The 26,286-nt window shown below is 50.9% G+C and overlaps 8 protein-coding genes and 1 non-coding gene across 9 annotated transcripts; 6 read left to right on the top strand and 3 right to left on the bottom strand.

Annotated features, from left to right (window-relative positions):
• The first annotated feature begins 188 nt into the window (after positions 1-188).
• On the top strand, positions 189-1,577 carry BO95DRAFT_395994 (MBL fold metallo-hydrolase). The gene is made up of 3 exons (XM_025583733.1): positions 189-546; positions 602-856; positions 907-1,577. The coding sequence occupies exons 1-3, from the start codon at positions 219-221 to the stop codon at positions 1,491-1,493; spliced, it is 1,170 nt and encodes a 389-aa protein (XP_025439132.1). The 5' UTR covers positions 189-218; the 3' UTR covers positions 1,494-1,577.
• Positions 1,578-3,271: 1,694 nt separating this feature from the next.
• Positions 3,272-5,264, top strand: BO95DRAFT_420382 (sulfatase family protein; the record flags this gene model as incomplete). Its single annotated transcript, XM_025584526.1, has 5 exons — positions 3,272-3,590; positions 3,640-4,112; positions 4,160-4,646; positions 4,704-4,825; positions 4,876-5,264. 5 exons carry the CDS (start codon positions 3,272-3,274, stop codon positions 5,206-5,208), a joined length of 1,734 nt encoding a protein of 577 aa, XP_025439131.1. The 3' UTR covers positions 5,209-5,264.
• Positions 5,265-5,962: 698 nt separating this feature from the next.
• On the top strand, positions 5,963-7,829 carry BO95DRAFT_517028 (vitamin H transporter; the record flags this gene model as incomplete). The annotated part of the gene is made up of 7 exons (XM_025591867.1): positions 5,963-6,155; positions 6,226-6,563; positions 6,622-6,792; positions 6,855-7,254; positions 7,312-7,464; positions 7,517-7,582; positions 7,637-7,829. Exons 1-7 carry the CDS (start codon positions 6,007-6,009, stop codon positions 7,827-7,829), a joined length of 1,470 nt encoding a protein of 489 aa, XP_025439130.1. The 5' UTR covers positions 5,963-6,006.
• A 1,384-nt stretch (positions 7,830-9,213) lies between these two features.
• BO95DRAFT_325526 (uncharacterized protein) lies at positions 9,214-9,632 on the top strand (the record flags this gene model as incomplete). Its single annotated transcript, XM_025581842.1, has 2 exons — positions 9,214-9,438; positions 9,504-9,632. Coding segments are annotated over 2 exons (354 nt in total), but the record flags the coding sequence as incomplete, so codon positions are not given.
• Positions 9,633-14,637: 5,005 nt separating this feature from the next.
• BO95DRAFT_t244 lies at positions 14,638-14,708 on the bottom strand. The gene has a single exon. It is a non-coding gene; the product is annotated as a tRNA-Gly (tRNA).
• A 588-nt stretch (positions 14,709-15,296) lies between these two features.
• Positions 15,297-16,299, top strand: BO95DRAFT_395985 (flavin reductase family protein). The gene is made up of 2 exons (XM_025583732.1): positions 15,297-15,497; positions 15,568-16,299. Exons 1-2 carry the CDS (start codon positions 15,444-15,446, stop codon positions 16,213-16,215), a joined length of 702 nt encoding a protein of 233 aa, XP_025439128.1. The 5' UTR covers positions 15,297-15,443; the 3' UTR covers positions 16,216-16,299.
• Positions 16,300-16,352: 53 nt separating this feature from the next.
• On the bottom strand, positions 16,353-17,705 carry BO95DRAFT_503889 (MFS general substrate transporter; the record flags this gene model as incomplete). Its single annotated transcript, XM_025591100.1, has 2 exons — positions 16,353-17,479; positions 17,537-17,705. 2 exons carry the CDS (start codon positions 17,703-17,705, stop codon positions 16,353-16,355), a joined length of 1,296 nt encoding a protein of 431 aa, XP_025439127.1.
• A 772-nt stretch (positions 17,706-18,477) lies between these two features.
• BO95DRAFT_455699 (Arginase/deacetylase) lies at positions 18,478-19,343 on the bottom strand (the record flags this gene model as incomplete). The annotated part of the gene is made up of 5 exons (XM_025588354.1): positions 18,478-18,734; positions 18,795-18,858; positions 18,885-19,021; positions 19,050-19,169; positions 19,265-19,343. 5 exons carry the CDS (start codon positions 19,341-19,343, stop codon positions 18,478-18,480), a joined length of 657 nt encoding a protein of 218 aa, XP_025439126.1.
• Positions 19,344-22,514: 3,171 nt separating this feature from the next.
• BO95DRAFT_395984 (FAD-binding oxidoreductase) lies at positions 22,515-24,338 on the top strand (the record flags this gene model as incomplete). The annotated part of the gene is made up of 4 exons (XM_025583731.1): positions 22,515-22,982; positions 23,044-23,738; positions 23,799-24,007; positions 24,076-24,338. Coding segments are annotated over exons 1-4 (1,506 nt in total), but the record flags the coding sequence as incomplete, so codon positions are not given.
• Positions 24,339-26,286: the final 1,948 nt, after the last annotated feature.

Genomic DNA, 26,286 nt, shown 5'->3' with positions numbered 1-26,286 from the left:
AAAACACCAAATAAACACGTTATTTCGTTGATATATAGTGTATATAAGCTTCATCTTTTCATGGAAGGCTGTTTGGGTGGGCGCGGGTGGCGGGTGGCTTACCATGGCGGGTGGCTTACCGATTACGTTATATGATAAACTTCCCCTTCCTCTTAATCGAGCATCCTTGTCGAGACCACAACCTATCTCAATATACTCTGAAATAGAGACACGCAGCAATGGCAAAAACGCTAGATATCCCACAGTCCAATCACACAGTGCGAGTGAGGATGGTGGACACAACCACTATGATGAGCATTCGCACAGAAACTCTTATCCAGCCCGTACAATCAGGCCATGAATTTCTCAATATGACAGACGTCGCATTCCTGATCGAGAGCGAAGCGCTGAACAAGAAAGTCATGTTTGATCTTGGCACACGAAAAGATTACTGGAATCTTCCCACAGTTGCGAAAAGCGGCATTACCAGGATCATACCCGCGCTCAAGGTAGAGAAGGACGTCGGCGAGATTCTGACTGAAAGTGGAATTACATTGGAAGAAATCAGTAAGTTTGAGGCTGTACTCCAATGCGTCAAAGATGAGACCTAATACGGCAACAGCATCCATCGTTTGGTCGCATTACCATTGGGATCACGTCGGGGACGTATCCAAGTTTCCGGCATCAACAGCATTGATTGTGGGCCCAGGATTCTTGAAAGATCCAAGTCTACTACCGGGCTACCCTGAGAAGCTCAACTCACCGGTCCCAGCAGATGCATTTCAGGGTCGTGAGGTAGTAGAGCCTGACTTTCCACTGAATGTCGCCGGCTACCGCGCCCACGACTTCTTCGGGGATGGGTCTTTCTATCTTCTCGGTGCGTCAATTGATCTCTTCGTCCGAAACCGGAGTCTCATCTTTGATTAGATACCCCCGGTCACTGTGTCGGACATGTTTGTGGCCTCGCTCGCACAACCAAAGACACTTTTATTCTCCTCGGAGGGGATATCTGCCACTTTGCCGGAGCGATAAGACCCACCGCAGACGTCCCATTCCCCGCACACTTCTCTACCGAGACCCTGGACAGCGATCCCTTCTTCCCTGTCCCTTGTCCATGTAGTCTTTTCGCTGATCGTCACCCAATCACAAAAGCCAACCAAGATAAAACCCCCTTCCATGATGTATCTGCCTTGGACGCCAGCGTGTTTGATGACCCTGCGGTCGCACAGCAATCTGTAGACCAGTTACGCCGCATTGACGCTTCGCCAAATGTGTTGGTTTGCATCGCGCATGATCCGGAGCTTTTACGCCATCTTCCTACTCTGAGCCAGTCGCCTGAGCTAGACTTGAACGCTTGGAAGGAGCAAGGGTGGAAGGAGAGGGTACGGTGGGGATGGGTAAATGAACTGCCTCGTGCGGGTCGGCCGGGGAGGCAACCACTTGTTGAAGGATTTTGGCGGGAGGGCAAGATCTGGGAGGGTGTATTTGAGGAGCTATGCGCCGAGAAGCCTTGATAGATTTTGTAATTAGCGTCCGGGGAAGCCATCGGTCACCAAGACACTAGTCCACAGTTCACAGGGAATATGAGAAGACCCATGACTAGCGGCTTGAGATACCTAGCTGAGATGTAGGGTAGCAATGAACGTGGCAAGTATGAACCACACCGTATTGAACCGACCTTTTTTTTAATATGGGATAGCATAAAAGTCTGTAGCTAATAAGTGAAAAGGAATGGCTATCAACTCATGAAGAAGGATTTTCCGGATTCTGTGAGATAGCCATGACCTGGATAGAGGTGGTCGTGTCGTGTCCATAGTCAACATTCATCCTTATCGATAAGCAGCAGCAGCTACGCTCCGTGACCGACCACAACCATACCACGGCCACAACTCGGAGGGTGGAAACTGGTTATTCTCCTACCGCCTTGGAACGGCAGAATATTTGAACAGCCGGCGAAAACTCGGTCAGAATACTGTTCAATCGCTGACCGCCCAAATCCGGCAGAAAGGAGTCGAACAGCGGGCGAAACTCGGGGATTGAGACTGTTCTTTTCCTGACCGCTTGGGCCGGCAGAATCCTGCTCGACAGTCGGGAGAAACTCGGACGGGAAAAACTGTTTACTGAGTAATTGATGACCGCCTCCGCTGTTCAACAGTGGGCGTAACTCGGAGCTCCGGTCTGTTCAAGAACTTACCGCCTCCCTCCGGCGGCAGAATGATCCACCATGCTATCAATCTCTCTTGACGATATGGGAGCATTCTATTGCACTCAGCACTTTTATCTTACACTTATAAACCAGCGAATACCCCTGGACTGTATATAGATATTCGAGACTCGGAGCTTCGATAGGATGGCGTGCGACTTGGGCGATTTCATGTCCCAGTAGTTTTCGATAAGAAAGATTTCATTTGACAATGTATCTTTTGTCAATCTCTAACACCGAACGGTACACAAGGTGCCAACATGAGTATTTCGATTATTTTTCATCCCTATCTTCACAAAATATGACTAACAGATCTCACCGAGCTACATGATATCTCGTAAGCTTGCCAGAGAAGGCTGAGAAGTCGGATGCCTGTGGTCAATCTGTTCAGCAAGAGCTATGGAGTACTTCCTTCTGACCTCATTGGCCCGTGCCGAAAAAGTGCAAGACATTCTGCCGGACAGTTGAGCGGTCATACAGGCGGTCATGAATCAAAATAATGCTATGTTAAGCCTTGCACAAGTCTTTGATTAAACGACTCTCTAATCGATCATCCTCGATTTTCAATCCCACTTGACACTCAATTCCACAAGTATGCATGTCATACAACAGTCAGTTGGCTCCTATTCACTCAAGCAATGAACAGCTTCCATGAGCTCATCTTAAAGCGGAGCACGCCATCACCTCCCGAGTCGCTCTAACCGAGCTCCACAATCAAGGGCGCGTTGGTCGCTGGACTCCTTCCGGATGGATCCTTCCAACTCTTCATCCATTCAATCGAGAATGCTTTCCCCAGAAAATGGGTGGAGCTTGTCGCCCGGGTCTGGGCTCTGCCTGGGCCAAGCACTGCAAGGAACCATGATTTATTGGCTATCCATGGTGCAATCCGCCGCTAAAAAGAGCATCACCGCGTGCTGTCAAGGTGCCTCTAGCCGAACCAAAGGTTAATCTCGGTCGGCAAAGTCAAGCTCCCGCTATGGTGTCATTCCACGCTATCTTCTCGCCATCCCGACTCAATGAGTGCTTTGATATGGTATAACTGACATCAACCGCTACCTACCACCAACGCCGGCAATTGAGGCCGCAATCATGAGATACTCCGTCCTGGTACTCGCCGCCCTCTTCGCTGGCTCCGAGGCCATCCCGGGCCAACAACAGCAGCCATTGCAGGAAGAGCACCCGACAACGAGCAAACCACCCAACTTCCTTTTCATCCTTACCGATGATCAGGATCTCCAGCTGAATTCCCCGGCCTATATGCCACACACCCTCGCTTGGATAAAGGACCAAGGCGTTGAGTTCCAGAATCACTTTGTCACCACCGCCCTATGCTGCCCCTCGCGAGTCAGTCTCTGGACTGGTCGACAAGCACATAACACAAACGTCACGGATGTACATCCACCTTATGGTATGTCTGACACTGCAACTCCAACATGGCAAAGATCTGAACTCTCCAGGGGGTTATCCGAAATTCGTGTCACAAGGCTTTAACGATAACTTCCTACCCGTCTGGTTGCAATCCGCTGGTTACAATACCTTCTACACTGGCAAGCTCTTCAATGCACATAGTGTCGACAGCTATAATGCACCCTTCGTGAACGGCTTCAATGGCTCCGACTTCCTGCTCGATCCCTATACCTACTCATACTGGAACTCCACTTATCAACGAAATCAGGAGCCACCGCGCAGCTATGAGGGCCACTATACGACCGATGTGATCACCGACAAGGCTCTGGGATTCCTGGAAGACGCATTGCAGAGTGATTCGCCCTTCTTTCTCACAGTCGCCCCCATTGCACCGCATACCAATGTGGACGTGGAGGCACTTCAAGGAATTCCGGTCATGACGGAGCCGCTCCCAGCGCCTCGCCATGCGCATCTCTTCCCAGATGCGAAAGTGCCGAGAACACCCCACTTCAACCCTGCAAAGGTACGTTTCAATATGACTTTGTGAAAATCAAGCTAACGATTGGAAAGTTGTCCGGTGCTAGTTGGGTTCGTAATCTCGAGCTGAAAAACCAAAGCGTGATCGACTATGAAGATCACCTCTACCGCCAACGTCTGCGTGCCCTGCAGGGAGTTGATGAGCTCGTAGATCGTCTTCTGACTCGGTTAGCTGCCAGTGGCGAGTTCCAGAACACCTACATCATCTACAGTGCGGACAACGGCTATCATATTGGCCAGCATCGGCTGCCACCCGGGAAGACTACTGGGTATGAAGAGGACATCCGCGTTCCGTTCTACATCCGTGGGCCTGGCCTTCCCCGCGGTGTCAGTGTCGACCGTGTTACCACCCACATAGACATTGCGCCCACCTTGTTTGAACTTGCCGGGATCCCTCTGCGGACGGATTTTGATGGCACTCCAATGCCCGTGGCGCGGCAGACGAAGTCAGTTGCGCATGAACATGTGACCGTGGAATACTGGGGAAGAGCTGTTCTTGAAGGGGAATTCTCGCGGATCGGTGAGTTTATTTTCTGTCGCTATATGGGTACTGTGTTGCTGACACGACTATATTAAGGTCCCCATGGAACGCCCACCATGACCAACAATACATACAAATCCGCTCGGATCTTGTCCCCGGAATATAACTTGTACTACTCGGTGTGGTGTAACAACGACCACGAGCTGTACGACCTCTCGGTATGTGTAACGCTGCCTAGCCTAATTTGATTGAGCTAACGGATCTGTAGGTGGATCCCTACCAGATGAACAACATTTACTCCCACAGCGGGGCCAAACTGCTCGGTCGTCCCCTGGCAACGCTGATCGACCGGATTGATGCACTCCTTCTCGTGCTCAAATCCTGTCAGGGTCGTACCTGCATTGAGCCCTGGAAGGTTCTGCATCCTTCGGGGAATGTGCGTAGTCTCAAAGAGGCGCTGGATGCCCAGTACGATAAATTCTATGCGGAACAGCCCAAGGTATCATACTCGGTGTGCGAGGATGGCTACTTGATCGAAGCTGAGGGCCCGCAGGCGGGATATCAGTATCGTGACGGGTTGAGCTGGGAGGCCTGGACTTGAGTTTGTATTTATGACCTTTATACGACAAAAAGCAGCGAGTAATGATCATATGTGAGGTTAAGTGAGGAGCAAGTTATCAGTTTAGCATTGTAGGCCATGAGCAGATAGCTAGTGAAAATCCATGGGGCATCTTGAAGTGGATTCGAAGGTACAGAATGGGATGCTTACAACTAACTTTGTATGTGTGGGTCTGGCCTGTTCCTGGCTTCCTGCTGTGGTTCGGCCCACGCCCACGTGTAGGGATTCTTTGTTATGGAACTTCATCCTTGCCAGGAGCGCTACGAAGAATGGAAGCTCTCAGGAAACATCCTGTCGTTGATGATGCCATCCCTGAAGGGAGTTGGACAATGAGCGACCATACAGAATCGACTTCGAGAGGCGAGAAAACCTCGCTTAGAGCTCTCAAGATAGAGCTAGATAATTACCCTTGTGCAATGATTCTAAGTACACATAGTTCTGTGATCAAGCCACGCAGGAAAAGATACAGTAAACCCACCCTGGTGGATTGACATCAACCGCAGCGGCGATTGCGCCATCACGGCGGGCTCTCACTCCATCCCGCTGCTTCCTCCACTGCTGCTGCCGGTCAATCTTAGCGAGCCCGCGCCCGCAGCTTGCCAGCACAAGTCAACTTCCATTCACTTCACCACCGTATAAATAACCCACTTACTCCATACAATCATGCGTTCCAGCCAGATCAAATTTTTCGTGCAACTCGGCCGCTTTTTCTCTCGGGTTTCAATCGCTTGAGTTTCCCAGCTGAAACTCCAAGGCCACCCGCCCATACTCTCAGCAGCCATGGCCACCTATTCCTACCCCGAGCAGGAATTCTCCGAAAAGAAGGTCATTGACAATGTCCTGAGCGACGGGTCCAGCAATGACAACGAGGAAGGAGTTGACATCATCAAGAATTGGGACGACAAGGAAGAGGCCCGAGTTCGTCGGAAGTAGGTCCATCCTATTATTCCATACATCTTCGCGGGAGGTTTTCGGATGTCTAACATTGACCTCCACTAGGATCGACCTCATTCTCCTACCTGTTCTCGGGCTCGCCTTCTTCGGTCTTCAGGTCGATCGTGGCAACATCAGTGCAGCCTTGACCTCCACCATCACGGAAGATCTGCACATCAACACCAACCAGATCAATGTCGGCACCCAGCTTCTGTCCGCGGGAATCGTCGTCAGCGAGATCCCTTCGAATATCATACTTCAGCGTGTGGGGCCTCAAGTCTGGTTATCGGCCCAGCTGGTTGCCTGGGGCTTGGTCGGTGTCTTTCAAACTTTCGTGAAGTCATACCCTGCCTTCTTGGTCACTAGATTGCTGCTGGGATTGCTGGAGGGCGGTTTCATTCCTGGTATGTCGAACTTCGGTGGGTTTATTTGATACATTTGTCTAATCGATGTGTCGCACAGGTGCTCTCTACTATCTCTCCCAGTGGTACAAACGCGACGAGATCAGTTTCCGCACAACGCTCTTCTTCTACGGCCAGATGTTTGCGGGTGCTACATCGAGTCTCATCTCTGCCGGATTGTTGAAGCTCTCGGGAAGATGTGGTCTCGCAGGATGGCAGTGGATCTTCTTGAGTATGTGCCCTGGACTTTACCCTTCATGACAATGGGCACCCACTGACACCGATTCGCAACAGTTGAGGGTCTCATCACCATCGTCGCCGCTATCCTGTTCATCCTCTTCATCCCCAAGAAGGCCGGCGACGGTAGCCCCCTCGCCAGCATGGGCCGATGGAGCTACTTCAACGCGCGCGAAAAGCAGATCATCCGCGACCGGGTCCTTCTCGACGACCCGCTCAAGGCCCGCGGCGACCGCATTAAAATCACTGGCCGCGACGTCTGGGACACCGTGCGCAAGCCCACCGTCATCCAGCACTTCATGATCACGCTCGTCTCGATGTCCGCCTTCCAGGGCTTGAACCAATACGCCCCCAGCATGATTAAATCGTTTGGCTTCAGTGCCGTCCGCGCCAACGCTTTAGCCAGTGTCGCGGTGTACGCGAGCATCGTCTGGCTGACCATTCTCGCTTGGCTCTCGTACGTTTGCGCCCAGTTGTTGTGGTCCTCCATGAGTTGGTGCTAATGAGAACGCAGAGACAAAACCGGCAAGCGTGGCATCTTCGTCCTGCTGTGCATCACCTGGAACGTCATCTCCTACACCTGCCTCCGCACCATGCCCGATGACTCTTCCCGTTGGCACAAATACGCTGTTATCACAATTGCCAACCTCATCTATGCCAGCATGCAGTACGTTTCCCTTCTCGCCTCGAACATTGTAGCCTGCTAATCCAGAATATAGTGTACTGAACATCGCCTGGCTTGGCTTCCACTGCAAGACCCCTCAAGAACGAAGTGTCTCCATGGCGTATGTTCTTTCGTCCCACAAATCCCGAAGTCCAATCACTAACAGAAACAACAGGTTGATCGTCATGGCCGCCAACTGCGCCGGTATCTCGGGCTCGCAGATCTTCCGGACGTCGGACAAGCCACTCTATCGTCATGGATTAACTGCGATTGCCGCCTTAGCCGCGGCTTCTTGGGTTCAGACGTTGGTGTTGATTCTGTGGTATGCGTTCAAGCAGAAACGCGCCGGGGGTAAAGGGTCGGTTTGATGTTGGGCTTAATGATATGATAGAGATTTTATGACTGAATAATGATTGAACAGCGTCTTGTTAACGTTTGTTGTTTGGATACTTGTGATCGTAGGGTGGTAGATCTGAAGCTCTGGGATGCCCTCTCGGTTTCGAGTCCATGTAGTCCGCGCGGCGATGATCCGTCACTACCACAATTCTCGAGTCATGGTTTTCATGCCACTCACTGCTGAACCTCCTGTTGGCTTTGGGACCTCCACCTTTTTGAGTGGAAAGGTAGTGTGCCACTACACCAAGATCAAACGATGGTATGCTCGAATTTCGTGTCCACTAGAGCCCTGCCACTTAATCTAAGCTTCTCTTACCCAGGGTACGGAAGCTGAAGGGAAAGAGATCATCCAGCTCCCAAAAGACCCGAAGCAATTGTGACCAAGTCTCAAAGGAACCGGCGATTGAAGTTCGGCACTGCAGAGCACCCACTGGCACTCACCATCGCCTACCTACCACAGTACCAGCACAACCGGCACGTGCAACAGCCCCTTCACCATCTTGGACGTCCGCGGCAAACCCGCTCCTGTTTATGTGTCTGCTACCCAGCAGGGCACCGAGGCACCGAGGCACCGAGGCACCTACCTATTGTAGAAGCAACAGGTGCCCACTGCACTGCAGCCATCAGCTCAGACCCAGTCGCAGATAGAAGCACCGCAGATACAAGCAAACCGACGAACCAGCCCCTGAGCCAGCTTGATACTGTACCTTACTTATGCATGCTCTCATCGAAGCATGCATACTACCGCCCGCGTCTTGAAGCACGCTGTGTGCTTTGCCTCCAGATTGACTTCGACGATCGCGGAGGGTCTATTTGATATACGCTTTATGTATGGTCTTTCCCGTGCCAGCAAACAACTACCTAGTAGTTTTTCGGCTAATTGGGCCGTTACCCAGCGTGGAAGCATGCTCCGTGTCGTAGTCGGGGTTATCGTTCATGAGGTTGGATTTATTATGCGACTTGATGAATTGTGTCGCCTGGGTGGGATTGGATCGTGGACGATACTTTGGCCTTTTGGTTCGTTTATCCGCCTTCCGTGGTTTATACAATTCACCTTTCCTCCTCTTCTCGCTTCCTCTTCTCGCTTCCTCTTCTCTCTTGTCAACTGCGCAGTCCGTCTTCTTTACAATCCTTGTCCTTCTCCACGCAAGCCATCCTCTATACGTTCACGCCGCTGCGTACAGGTGTCTCCGGATCTTAGCCCGTTCCAGCTCCCTCCAGCTCCCTCCAGCTTCTTTCAGCTCTCTTTATTTTCCTCTATTTCCCGCCACCTCGTTCGCCATGAGTGCCGTGTCCCCGGCCGTCGAGTCCGGCCTTCCTAACGTGGCTGCACCCGGCCGTTGGCCCGAGCTGACTCCGTTCGATCCGACTACGGTCTGTCCCGCCTCCAAGCAGTTTTTCTCTGTGGTCGCGACATCGGATACAAGGAATCCCGCCGGCCAGCCATATGTTCTCGTGCACATGACGGCCCTCGGTCACCGCGCCCTGGCGGCCATGTTGACCAACGACACCCAGCGCGCGGTCTATATGTTCCCGGTCTACCCGATCTGGCTCGCGCAGGACAGTATCTTCGTGGATCAGGTCCGTCCTCTAGCCCTACCCTACACCGTTAATGTCATGTACCGACATTTTTCGCCCCCGTCTAGCTCCGATCTTCTCCCTGCCGCCTGGTTGATGCCCTGCTGATTGCCAGCCGCGGGCCTTTCGCCATGGACCCCTGCACGCACGACACTGGTGCGGTGTTCCGCGACTCGTTCCAGCTGCCCGGCTACTGGGTGCGTGCTGCGCCGGCTGCCGTCTCGCCGGGGCTGATCGCTCCTGTTCCGCTCTGGATTACTCCTGGCCGAAGAAGTACCAACCCCCGGCCAGCAGGCAGGCTGCCTTGAGGTTGTCTATCCTGCAGGAGCTTGAGGGCTAGATCGACCTCCCCCCCCCCTCCCCCCCACTCCCAGCGTGCTGGCCGGCTTGCTTTGGCGGTGGGTGGGATTGTTGTTGGGGATTGTATGGATTTTGGAGTTCGATGGTCCCGGTATGTTCTTCCTATGGGTTGCAGGATCGCTTGGAACTACGGTAGTAGGAGAGCGTGGTGTCGATGGTGATGCGCTGAAATCTTCAAATGCTTGTGGTAGTCTACTGGCTTTGGAGTGGCCTTGTCTTCATGCTACGATGTTAAGCGTCTGTACTATAGGCATCGAGAAGTCCCTCTCGTCGCCATGTATTCGAGCCAAGAGCAGCTTAGGACATCGCATAAGAAAGCATAGGAGATTGCTGTGGAGTTTGATTTAATGCTGGTGCGGTCAGCAATAATCAATAACTAGGTATTGAAATTCTTCAATACAGCTTCAACTGCATAATCAAAGCCGATAGTCTCAATCTGTAACAGCCGAATAAGGTACACGTTTTGACGAAGGCTTAAGTCTCTTCTTATTCGCTCTGCAAGATAGCCATGTTGCTTCTCATGATTTTCGAGGGTTTTGTGTCATGCTTTTTCGGCATGGCGTCGTCTCCTCGGTTATAGTAGATGAAGTGTCCTGCAAACAACCTACTAGCGTTTCTGGCTCTGAACTCTTTGCGTAGACTCCATCGCAGTCCCAAGATACTAGACACGGTAGAAATGTCTCAATTGCTTCGAGAACAGCTCAAGCAGGGCACGCAGCCTCGTAACGTCGCCGGTTTGCTGTCGCGTTACAACAGGCCATGGCTGAGGTTGTGTATAGTTAACTGTGTTGCCGATCGTGCGCCACGTCAGGTTTCAAGTTGCGCGTCGATATCTTCAGCTCGGCAAAGGGGCAAGGGAGAGCTAAGAGAACCGACTGCGATTGATTCCGAAAGAAAGATATCTGGAGTGTTCCATTGAGGATTGGTGTAGAAAACCACACGTTATGTTCCTGCTGATTTCCTTTCTCTCAAGTTTGTCTGCAAGGATGAAGGCAAGGCTATCATCCCATCTTTTCGAGTCCGGCTTTCCATGTTCGGTTCTATCAGATCGCTAGCCGTGCCAATCTGATCAAGAACCTTATAGTAGAGAGCCTCATTCGTGGTTTGGCCCATGTGAGGAACGCATGATTCGCCTTTCTTGTTCGCAAAGACAGCTGACCTTTCAGGACTATTCTATCTTTTACTCGGAAGCGTACCATGTGTTCGATGCTGCATAGTCGATACGGGGCTTCGGTATCGTACGAGGCACTTCGCATTCCATTTCATGGTGAGAACCACTAGTTAAGAGCAGCGTCCCTGTTCGTCGTGGTGAGTTGGGATTGTTTGGCAATCTGGGATAGCTTCATCTCGAAGAAGCCGACGATCTTCCCTACTTGCCCACCATTCCAATTCTGTGGATAACATCAATTGATCGCATCGCCAGCATGGTCCGCGCAGTCTGCTAATACTCCACCAGCCCGTTGGAGCTTTCCATTGTTTCGGAAGGTTCTGGCTAAGTGACCAATTTATTCTGACGCTATTATCTGCCTCGGCTGTCTTGTCTGCAAGAGTGGTCTTGTCTGCCTCGGCGGTATCGTCTGCAAAAGTGGACGTTTGACCGAATTCATGGAACATCGAGAACGGAATAGCTTCTAAATGGAGTATTCGATGTCAGTACCCGGTTAAATCAGCACATGTTTCTCAAGAGCGGGACAATTACTTGGCAGTACAATAACCCTTAAAAGTTGGGCGACTTCTTCGGTGTGCAAGAGTGTCTTTGAAACCATGAGTAGTCAAAAGTGCCACTGCTACAATTGTCTTACGGGGTTCCTCCATGTCTGGTGGAATGGCTGATGCCACGCACCTTCCCATACGTGGAGGCATAACCCGGGCGCTGCTCGGAGTCGAAAGAATAGCGTCTTAGGGTGCTCCAGCTCTAGCTGTGACATTATGTGCTGTTCCGGCACAACAGAAACGTTCTAGAACTAGGCGAACTCTAACACGGCCGCAGGCCCAGTGCCTTTGCTTCAAGGCCGGTCACAGGTTGTGAAATGTCCTGAGCTGCCGCATACGTATAAGGCCTTTCTCCTCTGGTGACAAAATAGAATCCGCTGGCGATGAGTATAGGAAAATGAATGGTTTGGCCTCGAGCTTTTCATCTTTGTTGAATTATTCCCCTAGCGTCGGATTTCGCGCTGACTGCAAGTCTGTATTTCTCGCTTGGATATCGCACTTTGATTCATGATTGCCTTGGAAAATGTCATTAAGCACGGACACTGAAGTATCCACGACCTTCATCTTCCCTTCTTCTTTCCTGGCATGCCCACTTTTTGCCAAAGAATTTTTGTAATTATCCTCGCAATGATGGCGGAAGCTTTATCACGTATGCTGTAGGGGCGGCTTGATTGCCCGCACGGCACGTGTATTCCTCGGTAGACAAGGAAGAAGAACTGTTCGTGTGCGTAGAACAGGAATGTGTTGCCATTTGGAGTTCGTGCTTGACGTGTGTTGCCTTGATGATCAAGATCAGCCGGGTTTTGCTTTTCGCTGTAGACAGCTCGCATATAGCAAGGAGTGTCCACGCATCTATGAGTCGCGTGCCCTTAGGTGGCCACAGTCTTCCCTTTTTGTGGTATAGGTTTAATTGCCGTAGGCTCTTGGTCTTTTGACTTTCTTCATGGCGATTATCGTTTTCTTACCAGGCTGCTTGTGACCTTGGAGCTTGTAAAGCCTGGCCGCAAGTCAACGTGTTGTTCGGGTAATCTTGTGATATGATTGCATAGACGCTGCAGCTTGGGCAGATGTATGCTGACGCCCAGAACTCGCCTGAGAATGAATTTCAGAATTATTCAATCACCGCACCGATTCATAGTTATCTTGGCGACTATCATTCCTGTCCGGCACGGAGGCTGAAGGAGCCACAACCACAAGCTTCCCTTCCATCTTCTGGTCATGCACGCTTTGTCTTATCTCAATGAAGTTTTGAGACTATCGTCCGTTTACTGGCGGACGTTTCACCGCGTCTACATACTTGCGTAGACGCCGAATCCTGAGCAGATGTCTGCTAATACCCAGAGCTCGTCTGAGAATAAATTTGAGGATCCCTCAATAACCGCTCTGATTCAGAGTTGCCCTGAAGGCTGTCATTCATGGCCGGCACGGAAGCTGAAGCCGTCACGAGCTCCAGCTTCCCTTCTTTCTTGTTGTCCCGCACGCTTGGTCTCAATGGAGTTTTGGAACTATCCTCTTTGTGCTTGAGGACATTTCACCACGCCTGCATTCTTGCGTAGACGGTGGATTTTGAGTAGATGCTCGATGACGGCTAGAACTCGCCTTCGAATACATCCCATAGTTCTTCAGTCACCGGCCAGTTGTACCAGTGTCGTGGCCTTTTCTTAGCCGCCTCTGCCAGCGAAGGAAATCAAGAACCGATTGTAAGCATCGAAAATGGAAGTTTCTTCAGCCGGGATTCTTGTTTGTCGTAGGATACCCTGGTGATCAAAATCTTGGGGGTATCTGTCTTGTTGTAATGCAATAGACAATTCACATATGACCAGAATTGTGGACGCATTACTCATTCAAGTGCTTCCTGGGGACACTTTCTCGCTGCTCTTGTGGATAGCAAAGGTTTGGTAACCGATTACCACTTGTCTTTGGGTAAATTTGCCTTTGTTTGACACCTCGAGGTCATCGCAAAAGTCTTTCGTGTCGAGTGCGACGTGGATAAATTCAAGCCACGATGCCTCTGGATATCTTCTGTGGGCAGGATCGGGTGTCGGGCAAAGCAGAACTGAAATGAAGAATATCGTGTCTCTCAGCTTGTGGAAATGAGAAGTGACATTGTCAGGTGGAACTCGGATTACTTGATGTTGGAGGTCAACTAGACCCGGTTCGTCTCCGTTGAATGTGTGGAACGATCACAACAGTAAAGCTTTGCAAGGGGAAATGTGAGGCCACATAAGGTGCTCAGCGGTTGTGACACCAACACAACAAAGAAATAATGTGGAAGCCATAAGGGTGTGGGAGCTGTGGGCTGGGGAAGGATAGAAAGAAGAGAGTTTGGAAGAAGAGGTGTGGAAGGAGGATAGGATATAGAACGGGAAGCTCGCTTAAGAGGGGAGTATGAACTAAAAAGTCCGGATCTAGGACCAAATGTTAATAAAACCAAGGGTGAGTGAAGGGCTGAGAAATCATTCAAGATGTGATAGAGATGAATGATATGGGTGAATTCTGAGCAAATATTCATTGAATTGATAATGAGAAGAGGTAGGTGATTCACTCACAGTGATATTCCCGCATAATAAGCTCAGTCATACTGAGGTGTATAGATGAGACATCACGTGCCGATGGCATTCAGAATGGTTCGTGAGATGTGCATGAGAGCCGAGTGAGAAGAGCACGTGTTACAACCAAGGCAATCAATCTGATAACCGGCTATCTCCCTGCACCACGTGTTCAGGCAGATGCTCGGAGAAACAATAGAGCCAGAAGCGCTAGTAGAAGGAGATTCAGTACGAAAGCAGTCGGCGCCACAGTCGGTCTCTTGGGAAGGGCAGTCTGGCTGTCAATCAGCAGGTGATTACCTGACATCTGCCGTCAGATTATGAATCTTTCCAGGTAAAGCATAGCTGTTGTGGTGCCGCTCCTAGACGACCATTAATAGATGGATGGTGTTGTTGTAGGCGGATATCTGAAAGCAGATGGTGGGACGCTGGCAGTGATGAAGACCATCGGCAGCAACGGCATGGATACACCGCGGTTACGAGGGGCAAAAAGGGCGAAAGCCGAAATATTGTCCAAGGATGCGTTCCGGTGGAATAGGTAGTATAGTAGGAAAAAGTAAAGGCAAAAGGAAATTTTGGATGCATCATCCGTGAATCGAACACGGGCCTCATCGATGGCAACGATGAATTCTACCACTAGACCAATGATGCTAGTTGATGTAATCCCGGCGTCATTTTCAAAGATTAGCTTTGAGCCAAAGTTCCATTCCCCTCGAAACCAGGCACAGTGGATATTGCCAACCATCTGCAGTGCCCGGCTGTAGATTGCTCACAATGGCCATCGTTTTTTCTTCTTTTTCTTGGCCTTTACTTTTCCAAAGTGAGCCTCTATCGTATGCAGAGCTTTCCTCCAAAAGAATCACACACTAAATTCATTTTTAAATCCCCCTTTCCACCGGTCGCAGCACAGTTTCTGGCCTGACTTGATGACAATGATCCTGATAGTATATAAGCGGAACCCGACCGGTCATGGTCGATACTTTCGACATTAGTATTCCATGGCATTTACATAGTCCACGCACTTGAAGCCAGATTATATCAATCAGCACCTCACTATCATCGGCAGTTATTAGTCAATTTTATCACCCGCGATCCATCAAGCATCCACAATCTGTACCCAGACAGGCGGCCAAACTGACCCCTCATATCGGAACCTCGGCGAGCTCGGATCACGGCCCGCCCGCGCTTGATCGTTACATCCCCACCTCCAGCGGTTATCGGCACGAGGAGGGTCGATCACATCACCAAAGATGCAGGTCTGGTTACGTACTGTGCGTACATAAATAAAAAAGAACGCCGCCTGTCGCATCGCTCCCGCTACTCCTGCCCGGCTCTAGAACCCTCCCTTAGCACCATTGCGCAAATACAGAACGCATTGCACCGAAAATGTACTACGAACCCGGCGTGACCGAGCATAACCTCCCGCATGATCCCTTCAAGGTACAGTACATGCCCACCTCACCCCAATCCACCACCCCCATCATAGACCAGACCACCAACAACAGCACAGGCATGTGTAATCCCCCGCCCGATCGGCTGGATCTCCACGCAATCCCCGGACGGGCAAACCAGCAACCTGGCGCCGTACTCGCAATTCAACAACCTCACCTTCGACCCGCCGTACGTGATGTTCTCGTCCAACCAGACAGCCGCCGAAACCCGCAAGGACACGGTCGTCAACGCCGAGGCCACGGGCTCGTTCGTGTGGAACCTGGCCACTTACGACCTCCGCGAGGCCGTCAACATCTCCGCCGAGCAGTTCCCGTACGGGGTGGATGAGTTCGAGAAAGCCGGGGTCACCAAGGAGCCCGCCTCGCTGGTCAACGTGCCCATGGTCCGGGAGAGTCCCGTGAAGTTCGAGTGCAGGTACCACTCTACCATCCGGTTGCCGGGGAACCCGCCGATGGGGACGGTGGATGTGGTGATTGGACGGGTGGTGGCGGTGCATATCAAGGATGAGGTGCTCACAGACGGGATCCTGGATGTCAGGAAGACGAGGCCGATTGCCCGCTGCGGGTATTATCAGTATACGGTCATTGAGAATACGTTCGATATGGTGATTCCGGGGATGTCGGAGGATGTGCTGTATGGGTTGGAGGGGAATGCGAAGAGGAATCGGTTGAGGAATGAGAAAGGGGAGAATAAAGGAGAAGAGTAGATTGGCAAATTTAATTCCTCTGAGTATTAAGATCTAAGACATTGCTTGCTGGAGGTCAGCCTTTGCACCTTTTGTTGAATGAATGGTTCAGCCAGGTGGAAGCGAATAGGTACCCTGATCCTGCACAGTCACACAACTCAAACCTTGGCAGTCCGTTTCCACCGCCACTCTAGTAGTGCCCATCTCGAGCATATCACATTGATCAGCCCGAAGACCAACACTGCCGCATAAAATCCAACTAATGTTTGCGGCGATGTTGCCTCCAGTAGCTGGCCGCCTACTGGAACAGTCAACAATGTCCCAAATGCTGCAACGCTGTACACCGTTCCATAGAATCGACCGTACTCCTCCGTCCGACACAACTGGCCTGCACACACCGGAGCCAGCGAGATCCAGCCGCCCGACCCGAACCCGAACACGGCGACGACTGCATACAACGTCGCTTCGCTCCGCGATCCGAACGGCACCCACACGGCCGTCATGACCACCAGCGTGAGGATCATCATCGCTAACAAAATATTAAATCTTCCCAGAAAGTCCGCTGCTAATCCCGGGAGCACCCGACCCAGTAAACTCATGCTGTTCAGGACTGTTAGTGTGTAAAATTGCTCTTGGGACGAGAAACCTGCATAGCGTGCATAGGTTGGAAGCAACGCTGCGCATCCGAAGATAATGAACTCAAAACTGAACACTGCAAGGGCCAGGAAACAGAGACGCGGGGACCGGAACGCGCGAAAGTTGATAGTGGCGCGAGTGGGGGTGCCAGTGTCGGGCAGCTGCCTGCCTTTGACAAGGAAGATTGCCAAAGTATAACAGCCGAGGGCAATGAAAGCGACAATCCGCAGAGACCATGCCCAGCCATATTTCTGGAGAATACTGCGGAGCACGATCGGGAGGACCGCACCACCGGCGGACGAGCCGCCCATACAGATACCCGTGACCAGGGCACGGCGACGTTCAAACCAGTGACTCAGCACGCTAATGGCGACAGTGGTGAGAATGGCCGAGGACATGCCGCCCAGAACGCCCAGGGCGAGCATAAAATGCCAGTATTTCGCACATTGGGCAACGAGGAGGTAGGAAGCGACGCTGCCAAGAGAGCCCACGGCGAGGAGAAGGCGAGGGCCATAGCGGTCGAAAACAGGGCCGACTTGAACGCCTAAGAAGAGCGTCATGAAGACGAGGAGCGCGCTGATCCAGCCGATGTCCTCCACGCTGTAGCCGGATAACTGGTGGGTGGTAATATAGTCTTGCACCGTGCCGACTGGGGTCCGGTGAGAATCGATCCGTGACGCTAAAGCTCAAGATAGGAGTAGCATACCAGCAGTTTGAAAGCCGAAGGATGGGAACATAATGAAGACAGAACCCACCAGACAGCTCCATGCATTACAGCCGCCTTCGGGATACGTCAGGCTGATGGCTCCTGTGGCAACATCTTCAGAGGTATCAGATTCACGGTCGACGTCACAACGTTCAATGTCTCGATGCATCGTTGTCCAAGGAAGGAAGCCCCAAAATATATGTGCGAGCAGACTTGTTGAAGTTGTAGTGGAAGGAAAAAGAACAGAGCTGGTCCAGGACGTCGACTGAAGGGCATGTGAACACTGATATCGGAAGAATTGGGTAACCGCGGCCATTGCTGCATGTTGACGCTGATTCATAGATATGTGAAATGCTCTTCTAGACCAAGATTGTGTCTGGATATGTTCCCTGATTTTAGCTGACTGTATACCAACACCGGTAAGAAGGGCTGTAAGTTCTTCTCGGCTTCTATGCCCGCCATGGGTTGTATGTGCGTAAATCTGGCTTAGGCCTGGAACTGCGAATCAGTCACGACCTGACCTGTCATAACAGCCCTCCGGCCAGAAAAGCCCAATAGTGGTTGGCTAAACCTTGATTTTTTCCAGGCGTCATAAAACAGGGCACGGTCAGGGGCGAAAAACAAGTCATTTGTTAAGATACGCTCCATGGTGGATATTTTAAGCTTATCACTAAGCATTGGGCGGCCGACATGAAGCTTCTGCCAGACTTACTCTACTTCCAACGTTGTCTTGGCTTCTGGACATGTACCTGTCGACTGAAACTTGTGTGTCTCAAGGTAACAAGCTCTATTCTTCCTCCGCTAGAGCTGGCACCAGGCCCCGTTTTTCTAAAGAGTGGACAGGCATCAATTCCGATCTCCCACTTTCAGAACGCCACATAATCATGACCTTGGGGGTTGGGAGTTTCTCAACGAACTCTCCAACATATGATACACACTTGTCAAGCATATAAACACTCTAGAATTAGAGGCCCTGCTGGTTTGACTGGTACACAAATCATCCATTGCAAAAGCTCGTACGCAATCTGCGCGACAGCCAAACCGGTAGTCTCGGCTCGGTTATCATAAGCAGGGGCAAACTCAACAATGTCGGCTCCGATAATCTTAATATCAGCATGTGAAAGCCCATTGAGTATCTGCAAAAGCTCGTGGGTTGTCCAGCCTCCGGGCTCAATGGTTCCTGTCGCGGGCGCAAAGGCTTTACAAGTAAGTCAGCGAGACAATATTCAAATAAGAGCATACTACGCTGAGATTATACCTGGATCCAGAACACCTGTGTCAATGCTTATGTAAACGGGACGGTCCTGCACAGTATCTACCCCCTCTGAATAATGAACTCAATGCCAACTTCATCAATTTGCCGAGCGCGAATCGCCGTGGATCCACAGCGGGCGTTGTTTTCTACATTATAATGCTTTTCGAACAACATGGAGCGCGAGCTCAAGTGCATGATGCTGTGGTCCACGACAAGCCCTTTTTCATGTGCTAGATGTAGCATGCTTCCATGCGTCACCCCAGAGTACTTCGTGTAGCCACCCCAGTTGCTTGGGGTCCCATGTGTCGAGGTGCGAATAGAATTGTAGGAATGCCACCTTGTCCCAGGTATTGTGCAAGGCTCGTAGTGCTGGAAGTGCTGCAGGTCAAATTAGTGGATGTTCGAGAAGACAGACAAGCTCCACTTTTATCCGAATATGTAAAGCCTTACTGATTGTATGACTTAGTCGCCACCAAGTGAGAGTAGTCGAACATGATCCCTCTTCTCGATTTTCCGTGGCTTTCTGGAGCCTATCTTGGCCCACCCCGTCATAGCCTGAAGATTATCAAAAGGGGTGTTGGAGATATCGTCGCAATCGACAAAAGACGCCCAATCCTGAAAATGGTGGACCACATGGCCCATGCTGGTGCATGTCTTTATCACAACTGGTTTGAAAAAAAATCATGGGCAGGTATGCCTATATGCAAAGCCGGGTCCCAGTCGCTGTGAGCTAGCTCTGGCACTAGACGGGCCAAATCTCTCGCCAGGTCGACAGGTAGACTGGTAATCCCGAGGTCGACAGAAGCACCAACAATACCGATCGTGGATGTCAAAAGTCCCGTCGCTACTGGGGACAAAACAGTTGGTCAGGTCTAGGTGCGCGAATGTGGCGATCCCGCTGTAAGGTGAAGGGAGGCTAAAATTGTTCTCGAGATGCACCTCCTTCTGGCTCTCAGTCAGGGACTTTAACATGAATGTGAATAGTGTGTAGAGTACTATCGATACTTTAGTTCATCCTTATCTGCGCCAGTTTTTCCGCTTCGGGATGCATTGCCGCTGACTCATTGCCGCCGCGTAGCTAAGTTGAATAGGGGATCGCCTAGTTTCTGAGGCAATTGAATCAACCTGCATTGGCACTTCCCATCCTTTCACAGCATCGGCAGAATAATCACCGATGTGACAACATGTCGGCGATCCCACTGCCACGAAACATCGCAATCAGGATCAGAGCGCCGTGCATGAATTGCAAGAATTCAAAGCGCAAGGTGTGCTGAACTCATACTCCCTCATCATTGCGCGCAGTCGACATAACAAAAAGACGTTAATGCTAGTGTGACCGTACCCGATCTCGCTACTCTCGCTGTAAATATCACGACCTCCCCTGCATCCCGTCTGCTACCGCTTGATGGCGCGTCGAAGGCATAGATTCAGCGAGTCAGCGCATCCGAGAAATCCAGGTTGTCAACTCTCATCCAAGAAGGGCCTCCGCAGCAGTATCGGGCCGTCTATATTAACTGAGGCATTAAAGTCCATTGTCGAAGACCAAGCTGTTGAGCATCCTGCAGCTCCAGCACCGGTCGAGGCGGATTCCGATATTCTCTGGGCCTGGAGACTGGTCCTTCGTTTTCGCGACTCCATGACCTAGTCCTGAACGCGCATATCTTATTTGATTATCTCGATGATTTGGTCCTGTGCCATTCGTCGCTTTCACATACTTCCACAGGAGACTCACAATCAAAAGACTCACTAATCGGCTCATTATCACAGGTAGCAGCGACGTCGTACCTGTGGCAAGAATTCGTTGATATCATCGCACCGAGCATCACCATCGACAACCAAACCCCGGACAACGAATTCACCAAGCACATCTGCTTCACGGCTACGGGCAAGCCAGGTCTCTTCTCTGCCGTCATGTTCCTAGCGTATTCCGTCCGAGTCAACTGGACGTCTCAGAAACCACCGTCATCGTCCATAGATGTCACGCATTTGACAACCACTGCCCTCAAAATGGAGCAGCAGGCGGTCGTTTACATAGATGACACTATCTTTTCAGAAGAGAACACCCCATCTTCCAGCCATGAAGAGCCCGACTCGCATCCGCAGCGTTGGCTGAGCACGCCCTCTTCGCTGATAACGCTGACATTGGCTTATATTGCGGCAGGAATCACGCACAGCCTACGCTGCTGTCTCGAGCATCCCGTGAGGCCCGCGCGAGATGGATTCACTACCGACTCGCCTGCAACTAATTCGCTGGCTGGGGTATATGCATAATGTGACTTTACTGGATGAGGCGGACTACTCCACCAATACCACCAAACTTCTACATCATTGCTGCCAGACAAGAGCATGGCGGTAGCAGCAGTAATGATGCGCTTTTATTTCATAATTTTAACACCTTCCTTAGCACATCACATTGTATGGCCGACCTTATCTATCGGCTAGGACAGGTACTGCACCACAGCACTACGGAAGATAGACTAGGCGGTTTGCACTCGGAATTCGAGGACTTGGAAGCGAGGATGCAAGTCCTGATTCGACGACTAAAGCACTAAAAGAAGAACAGTTACGAGGAGCTTTCCTCTCATCTGGATATCTATAACGAAGCTCTGGTGCATAGTGGTCAAGTGCCGGCGCAAGGCCTCAAATTCGACCATTGTGCATTCCCGCTGTAGCTCAAGTGCTTGACGCGAGTGCTTCTGTCCCGGCCCATGCACCGGTGGCCAAGCTCATGCTTTCCCCGTTATTTGTTGCGGGATCTCACAGCAGCAGACCTCCCCATCATGATTTTGTTCGGCTTCGGTTATGTGTCTTAAGGAGCGGGGAGTGCATTGCAAACCTTGGTCCCTTGTTGAAGATTCTCGACGAACGCTGGCGGGGACAGAAGCAAAGTGAAGACGGCCGGTCCGTTGACTCGATTGAATACACCCCTGTATCAGTCTGTGTACTGTTTCGAGTAGTATAGCAAGCGAAGAAGGTAATCTATATATACCCGATCCTCAAATGGCACAGGAATGATCTTCCATGACGTCATATCAGAAAAGAAGGAGGTTCTGTCTTTGTCCACCGGTGATTCTCAGTTGAGGGTATCAACGGTCGATCGTTCTTGGCGGGTTCTGTGTGTTGTCTGCCTCGGGTTCGGGTTCGTATTCGGGTTCGTGTCTGTCTGACGAGGCTCAGAAGGGAACTCCCTAATGGACATCTTATGCTGGCAGGATTGAAGCAACGATTCCTACTAAGTAGTTAATGCCCACTGGAGGTTTCGAACTTTGCAGCCTGAAACTGAAAGCTTATGCTTAAATTGTGGTTCCTGGGCTTCAGTGGGCCCAGACTGAACTAGCTAGTCACAAGTATGTACATAGAAAGCGGGCTCTGAGTGAAGGCCGACTTTTTGAAGGTCATTTTCAATATGTTTTGAGCAGATCATCCTTATTGATGTGACATAGTAGTGTGTGGTTCGACTCCATTATGTTGGCAGGTTGCGGTACAAGGTAGTGGCTCCAGAGATCCTGACTGCGTGGCGATTCCACAGAAACCTCCTAGAAGAGTTTATCTTCTTCTAACCGCAGATCATCCGCTTCTCTTCCATCATCCTAAGACGCTGTGGGGCTGCCACCCGTGGTTGGTAGGGCTTCAAACTGCAACTCGAATCCGAACCCGAAGGCACCGTATATGAGAACAGACCGACACATCTTTTGAGAGACACAATTGGCAGATTGAGAGGTGCCTAGTTTGTATATACACTGCTAAGAAAGTTATAAAAGGGACTGTTGCATCCTGGTTAGCTCTTGATAGAAACAAACAAGCCAGCAAACCTTTTCCCACCACCTACCTCGAGCCCTTCTTCCTACCGCAATGGTTAGACATTTACTGGCCTTGGCCCTCGCTGGGGCGACTTTAGCCAACAGCAGCAAGCCGTCGAACGCGTCGACCTCTATGTGGCAGGGCAGCTTTCACCTCACCAGCGAGGTTGCCTGTGCTTGTCAGCGGCTGAATCAAATCCACTCACCTGAGGTGTTGTCGCCTTCCTCTGCGAATTATACGGCGGAAAGAATCCGATTCTGGGACATCCGCTCCGATTTGTACCCTGCTTGCATCTTCCAGCCGAGTAATGCGGATGAAGTGGCGGAGGGAGTCAAGATCATTTCTACGTGCAATGCCCCCTTTGCCATTCGCGGTGGAGGTCACATGAACGTAATTCCCGCGCATGACTGCTGGCCTGAGGCAATAGGCTAATATTCACATGCCATTCCAGTTCCCGGGATCCAACAACATCGACGGCGGTGTTTTGATCACTTTGAACAAACTCCAGAACTACAAGGTTCATAATGATACCATCGAAGTGGGCCCTGGTATGAAATGGATTGATGTTGTCAGTGCTCTGGACCCCTATCACCGTGCTGTTATCGGAGGTCGTCTCAAGACCATCGGCGTGCCTGGTCTGACTTTGATCGGCGGGGTGCACTACTTCATCAACAAGTATGGTTTCGCTATGGACAATGTCGTGCGCTACGACGTGGTTTTGGGCAATGGCACGCAAGTGATTGCGGATAATTCCAAAAACCACGATCTCTTCTGGGCCCTCAAGGGCGGTGCCAACAACTTCGGCCTCGTAACTAAGTTCACCCTCAAGACATACCACATGCCCAATGTTAGCACCACCATTCAGACATTTGAGAGATCGGAAGTCTACGACTTCATCAAGGCCGCCGTGGCCTTGTCCCGCTTGGACGACCGCGATCCCATTGCTGCCGGCGGTATCCTCACCATTCAGCACAATGTGACCACTAAGGCGGTTTCAGCCTCGCTGATGGGTGTTCAAGAGGGTATCAGCAACCCTCCTTCACAATTTGCCAACTTCACCGCCATTGAAGGCCCGACTAAGGTACACAATGTCACCACAATGCTCGAGTGGACGGAGGACAAGGATACCCCCAACCAGATGTTCAGGTATGATTACATGCATCGCCGAGGCTAGCTGGACCATAGTACTGATCATCGAGTCTGCAGAATTGCCTTTTCCGCGCACTCAATTGTCCCCAACGCCGACCGACTGTATGAGATCTATCAGACCTGGAGGGCGAGCGTAGAGACCCTGTCCGACGTCCAAGGCATCTACCCGACATTTGTGATTAATTTGTGTCCCACGGGTGCTGTCCGCGCTGGACGAAACACCGACGTCGGAAACACGTGGGATCTGGCCCTCGAGCCTACAGTCTGTGAGTCCCTATTACCCCGCCCGCATCAATTGGCAATGGAGACAACCGGCTAATCTTCGGTTTCTCAGGGTGGCAATTCAGCACCGGATGGGATCTAGCCCAGGACGATATCCGCATGACGTCCTGGTCCCGTGATCTGTCTGAGAGTCTGCATGAGCAGAACCGCCAACTGTCTCTGGCACGCGAGCACGTTTATATGGGCGATGCTGGTGAATGGCAGGATGCTTTTGCAACCTTCCCCAAGGAGAATATCAAGCGGATGAAAGAAATTCAGGCGGCGGTTGATCCCCAGGGCGTGTTCAGTCGCCTGAACTGGGGTGGTTTCAAGCTTTCTCCTTGAGAAACTACAGCTCTTTTGGCTCAGCGCTCCCTATTTCCCTTACTTTAATGCTATTCTGCTGTTGATTGGACAGGCTGCCTGTCGTGTATCGACTGTTGGTCCATTTGATTTCCTTGTGTGTTACCTACTGTGAGATAATTGTATCTTGACTCACGTGCGCGCGCTCTCCGGACTTTACCTTTCAATTCCACACTTCAATACTGCATAAGAACGAGACAGGGAATATCAATCATACGCATGCAGTGCATCCAGCTTAGTTTGTGTGGGTTGTGGGCACTCGGTTTTGCAGTCGTGTTCAGATGCCATCCGCGCTGCATCGAACGCCCAATCCTTCAAAGTCCTGCGCTGGCCCTTTTGGAACAGTCCCAGTCCACTCCCTGTTGACTTTACACTAGAAGGCTCACTGAATATATCTTTTCATCAAATGTCAGATCACTTAATATTAAAGAGTTGATACGGGCTGCATCCTCTGCGACGAAAGCGCATACGCGCCTCTTGCACCACCCTGTCAACAGACTTTACATAGGGCAACAGGGATGTACCAGCACCGGAAAAACAAAATGTAAAACTGGAATGTAGGGCTACCGATTTCTTGGCAGTCAAGCTACCAGGCAGCATGGGTATCGAAGAGGAAGGAACGGAACGAGCTGCGGCTCTTGTTCGTCGTTACTCTAGCCGCTTTGAATCCCAAGCCGCACTCGCAATTTCCTACCTTAGGGAGTTGGCATAGGGCAACAGGGAAGTACCAGAACCGGGAAAACAGAACTTGAAAGTGGAATGTAGGGCTACCGCTCAAGCTCCTTAACACTGCTGGCTGCGGAGCTGTCATTCCATATGTGTACGTGGGATACGCATCAACTCTTGATGACTGAGGGCATTCGGGGCTTTGATGGTGCATCAGAAGGTTCTCAGCTTTGAGGAAACACTTCCATAGCTAGCTATAATAGGCAGGCTTCTTTGGTAATCGAGCTTCAATTAGATCGGAGTTGAAAGATGCTTATCACTGCTTGAATCACAGGCTTCACTAACATTGTCTGGGGGGTCTGCATGGGGCAACAGGGAAGTATCAGCATCAGAAAACCAGGATATGAAAGTAAAATATAGGGCTACCGACTCTGTAGCGGCTAAGTACTCAATACTGCTTGAGCTTGAAGCTGGACATACACTTTGCCGGGCATTTACATAGGGTAACAGAGAGATACCCGCCCCGGAAAACCAGAAGGCGAAAGTGGAATGTAGGGCTACTCAATTCTTGGCAACTAGGCTCCCCAGTACTACTTACTTCCCAAGCTGCACTTACATTGCTAGGGACTTTACATAAGGCAGCAGGAACGTACCAGCGCCAGAAAAACAGAACTCGAAAGTGGAATGTAGGGCTACCAGTTTCTTGGCATCCAAGCTGCCTGACACTGCTTGACTTTACACTGTCTAGGAACCTTACATAAGGCAACAGGGAAGTACCAGCACCAGAAAAGCAGAACTTGAAAGTGGAATGTAGGGCAACAAAAGTCTTGGCAGCCAAGCTCACCAATAGCAAGACTTTCAACAAGGAAAGAAGGGGACAAGCCCTCAATTGTCTGTAACCCTACATCACTTAAAACAAAAGCTGCATTGTGAGACTAAGACTTGGATATGCGCTCGTTGTCATTTGTGCGTCGCGACCGGCTACAAGACAAAAGCAATTATTGACAAGTGGCTGAAATTGCTTTGAGCAAGGCCGGGAACAATTTGATTGTTGCTGGGAATAAAGGATCGAACGCTTGAATGAACAAAGGCCATGCAATGCGATGCCTTATAAGGCGGGGCCGTATGCCATCCGGTTCTCCCTCGCATCAATTTTCCACTTGCCATTGACTATATTAAACCTTCTGATTCAATTTCGAGGACCCTTAAGACAAAAAACAACTCAAATAAATCCACTCACTGCTTAGTAGCATCG

The sequence above is a fragment of the Aspergillus brunneoviolaceus genome (genome assembly GCF_003184695.1).
Source record: "Aspergillus brunneoviolaceus CBS 621.78 unplaced genomic scaffold BO95scaffold_63, whole genome shotgun sequence".
Lineage (NCBI taxonomy): Eukaryota > Fungi > Ascomycota > Eurotiomycetes > Eurotiales > Aspergillaceae > Aspergillus > Aspergillus brunneoviolaceus.
The sequence above is the reverse complement of the archived record's forward strand: the minus strand, read 5'-3'. Positions and strand labels throughout refer to the sequence as shown.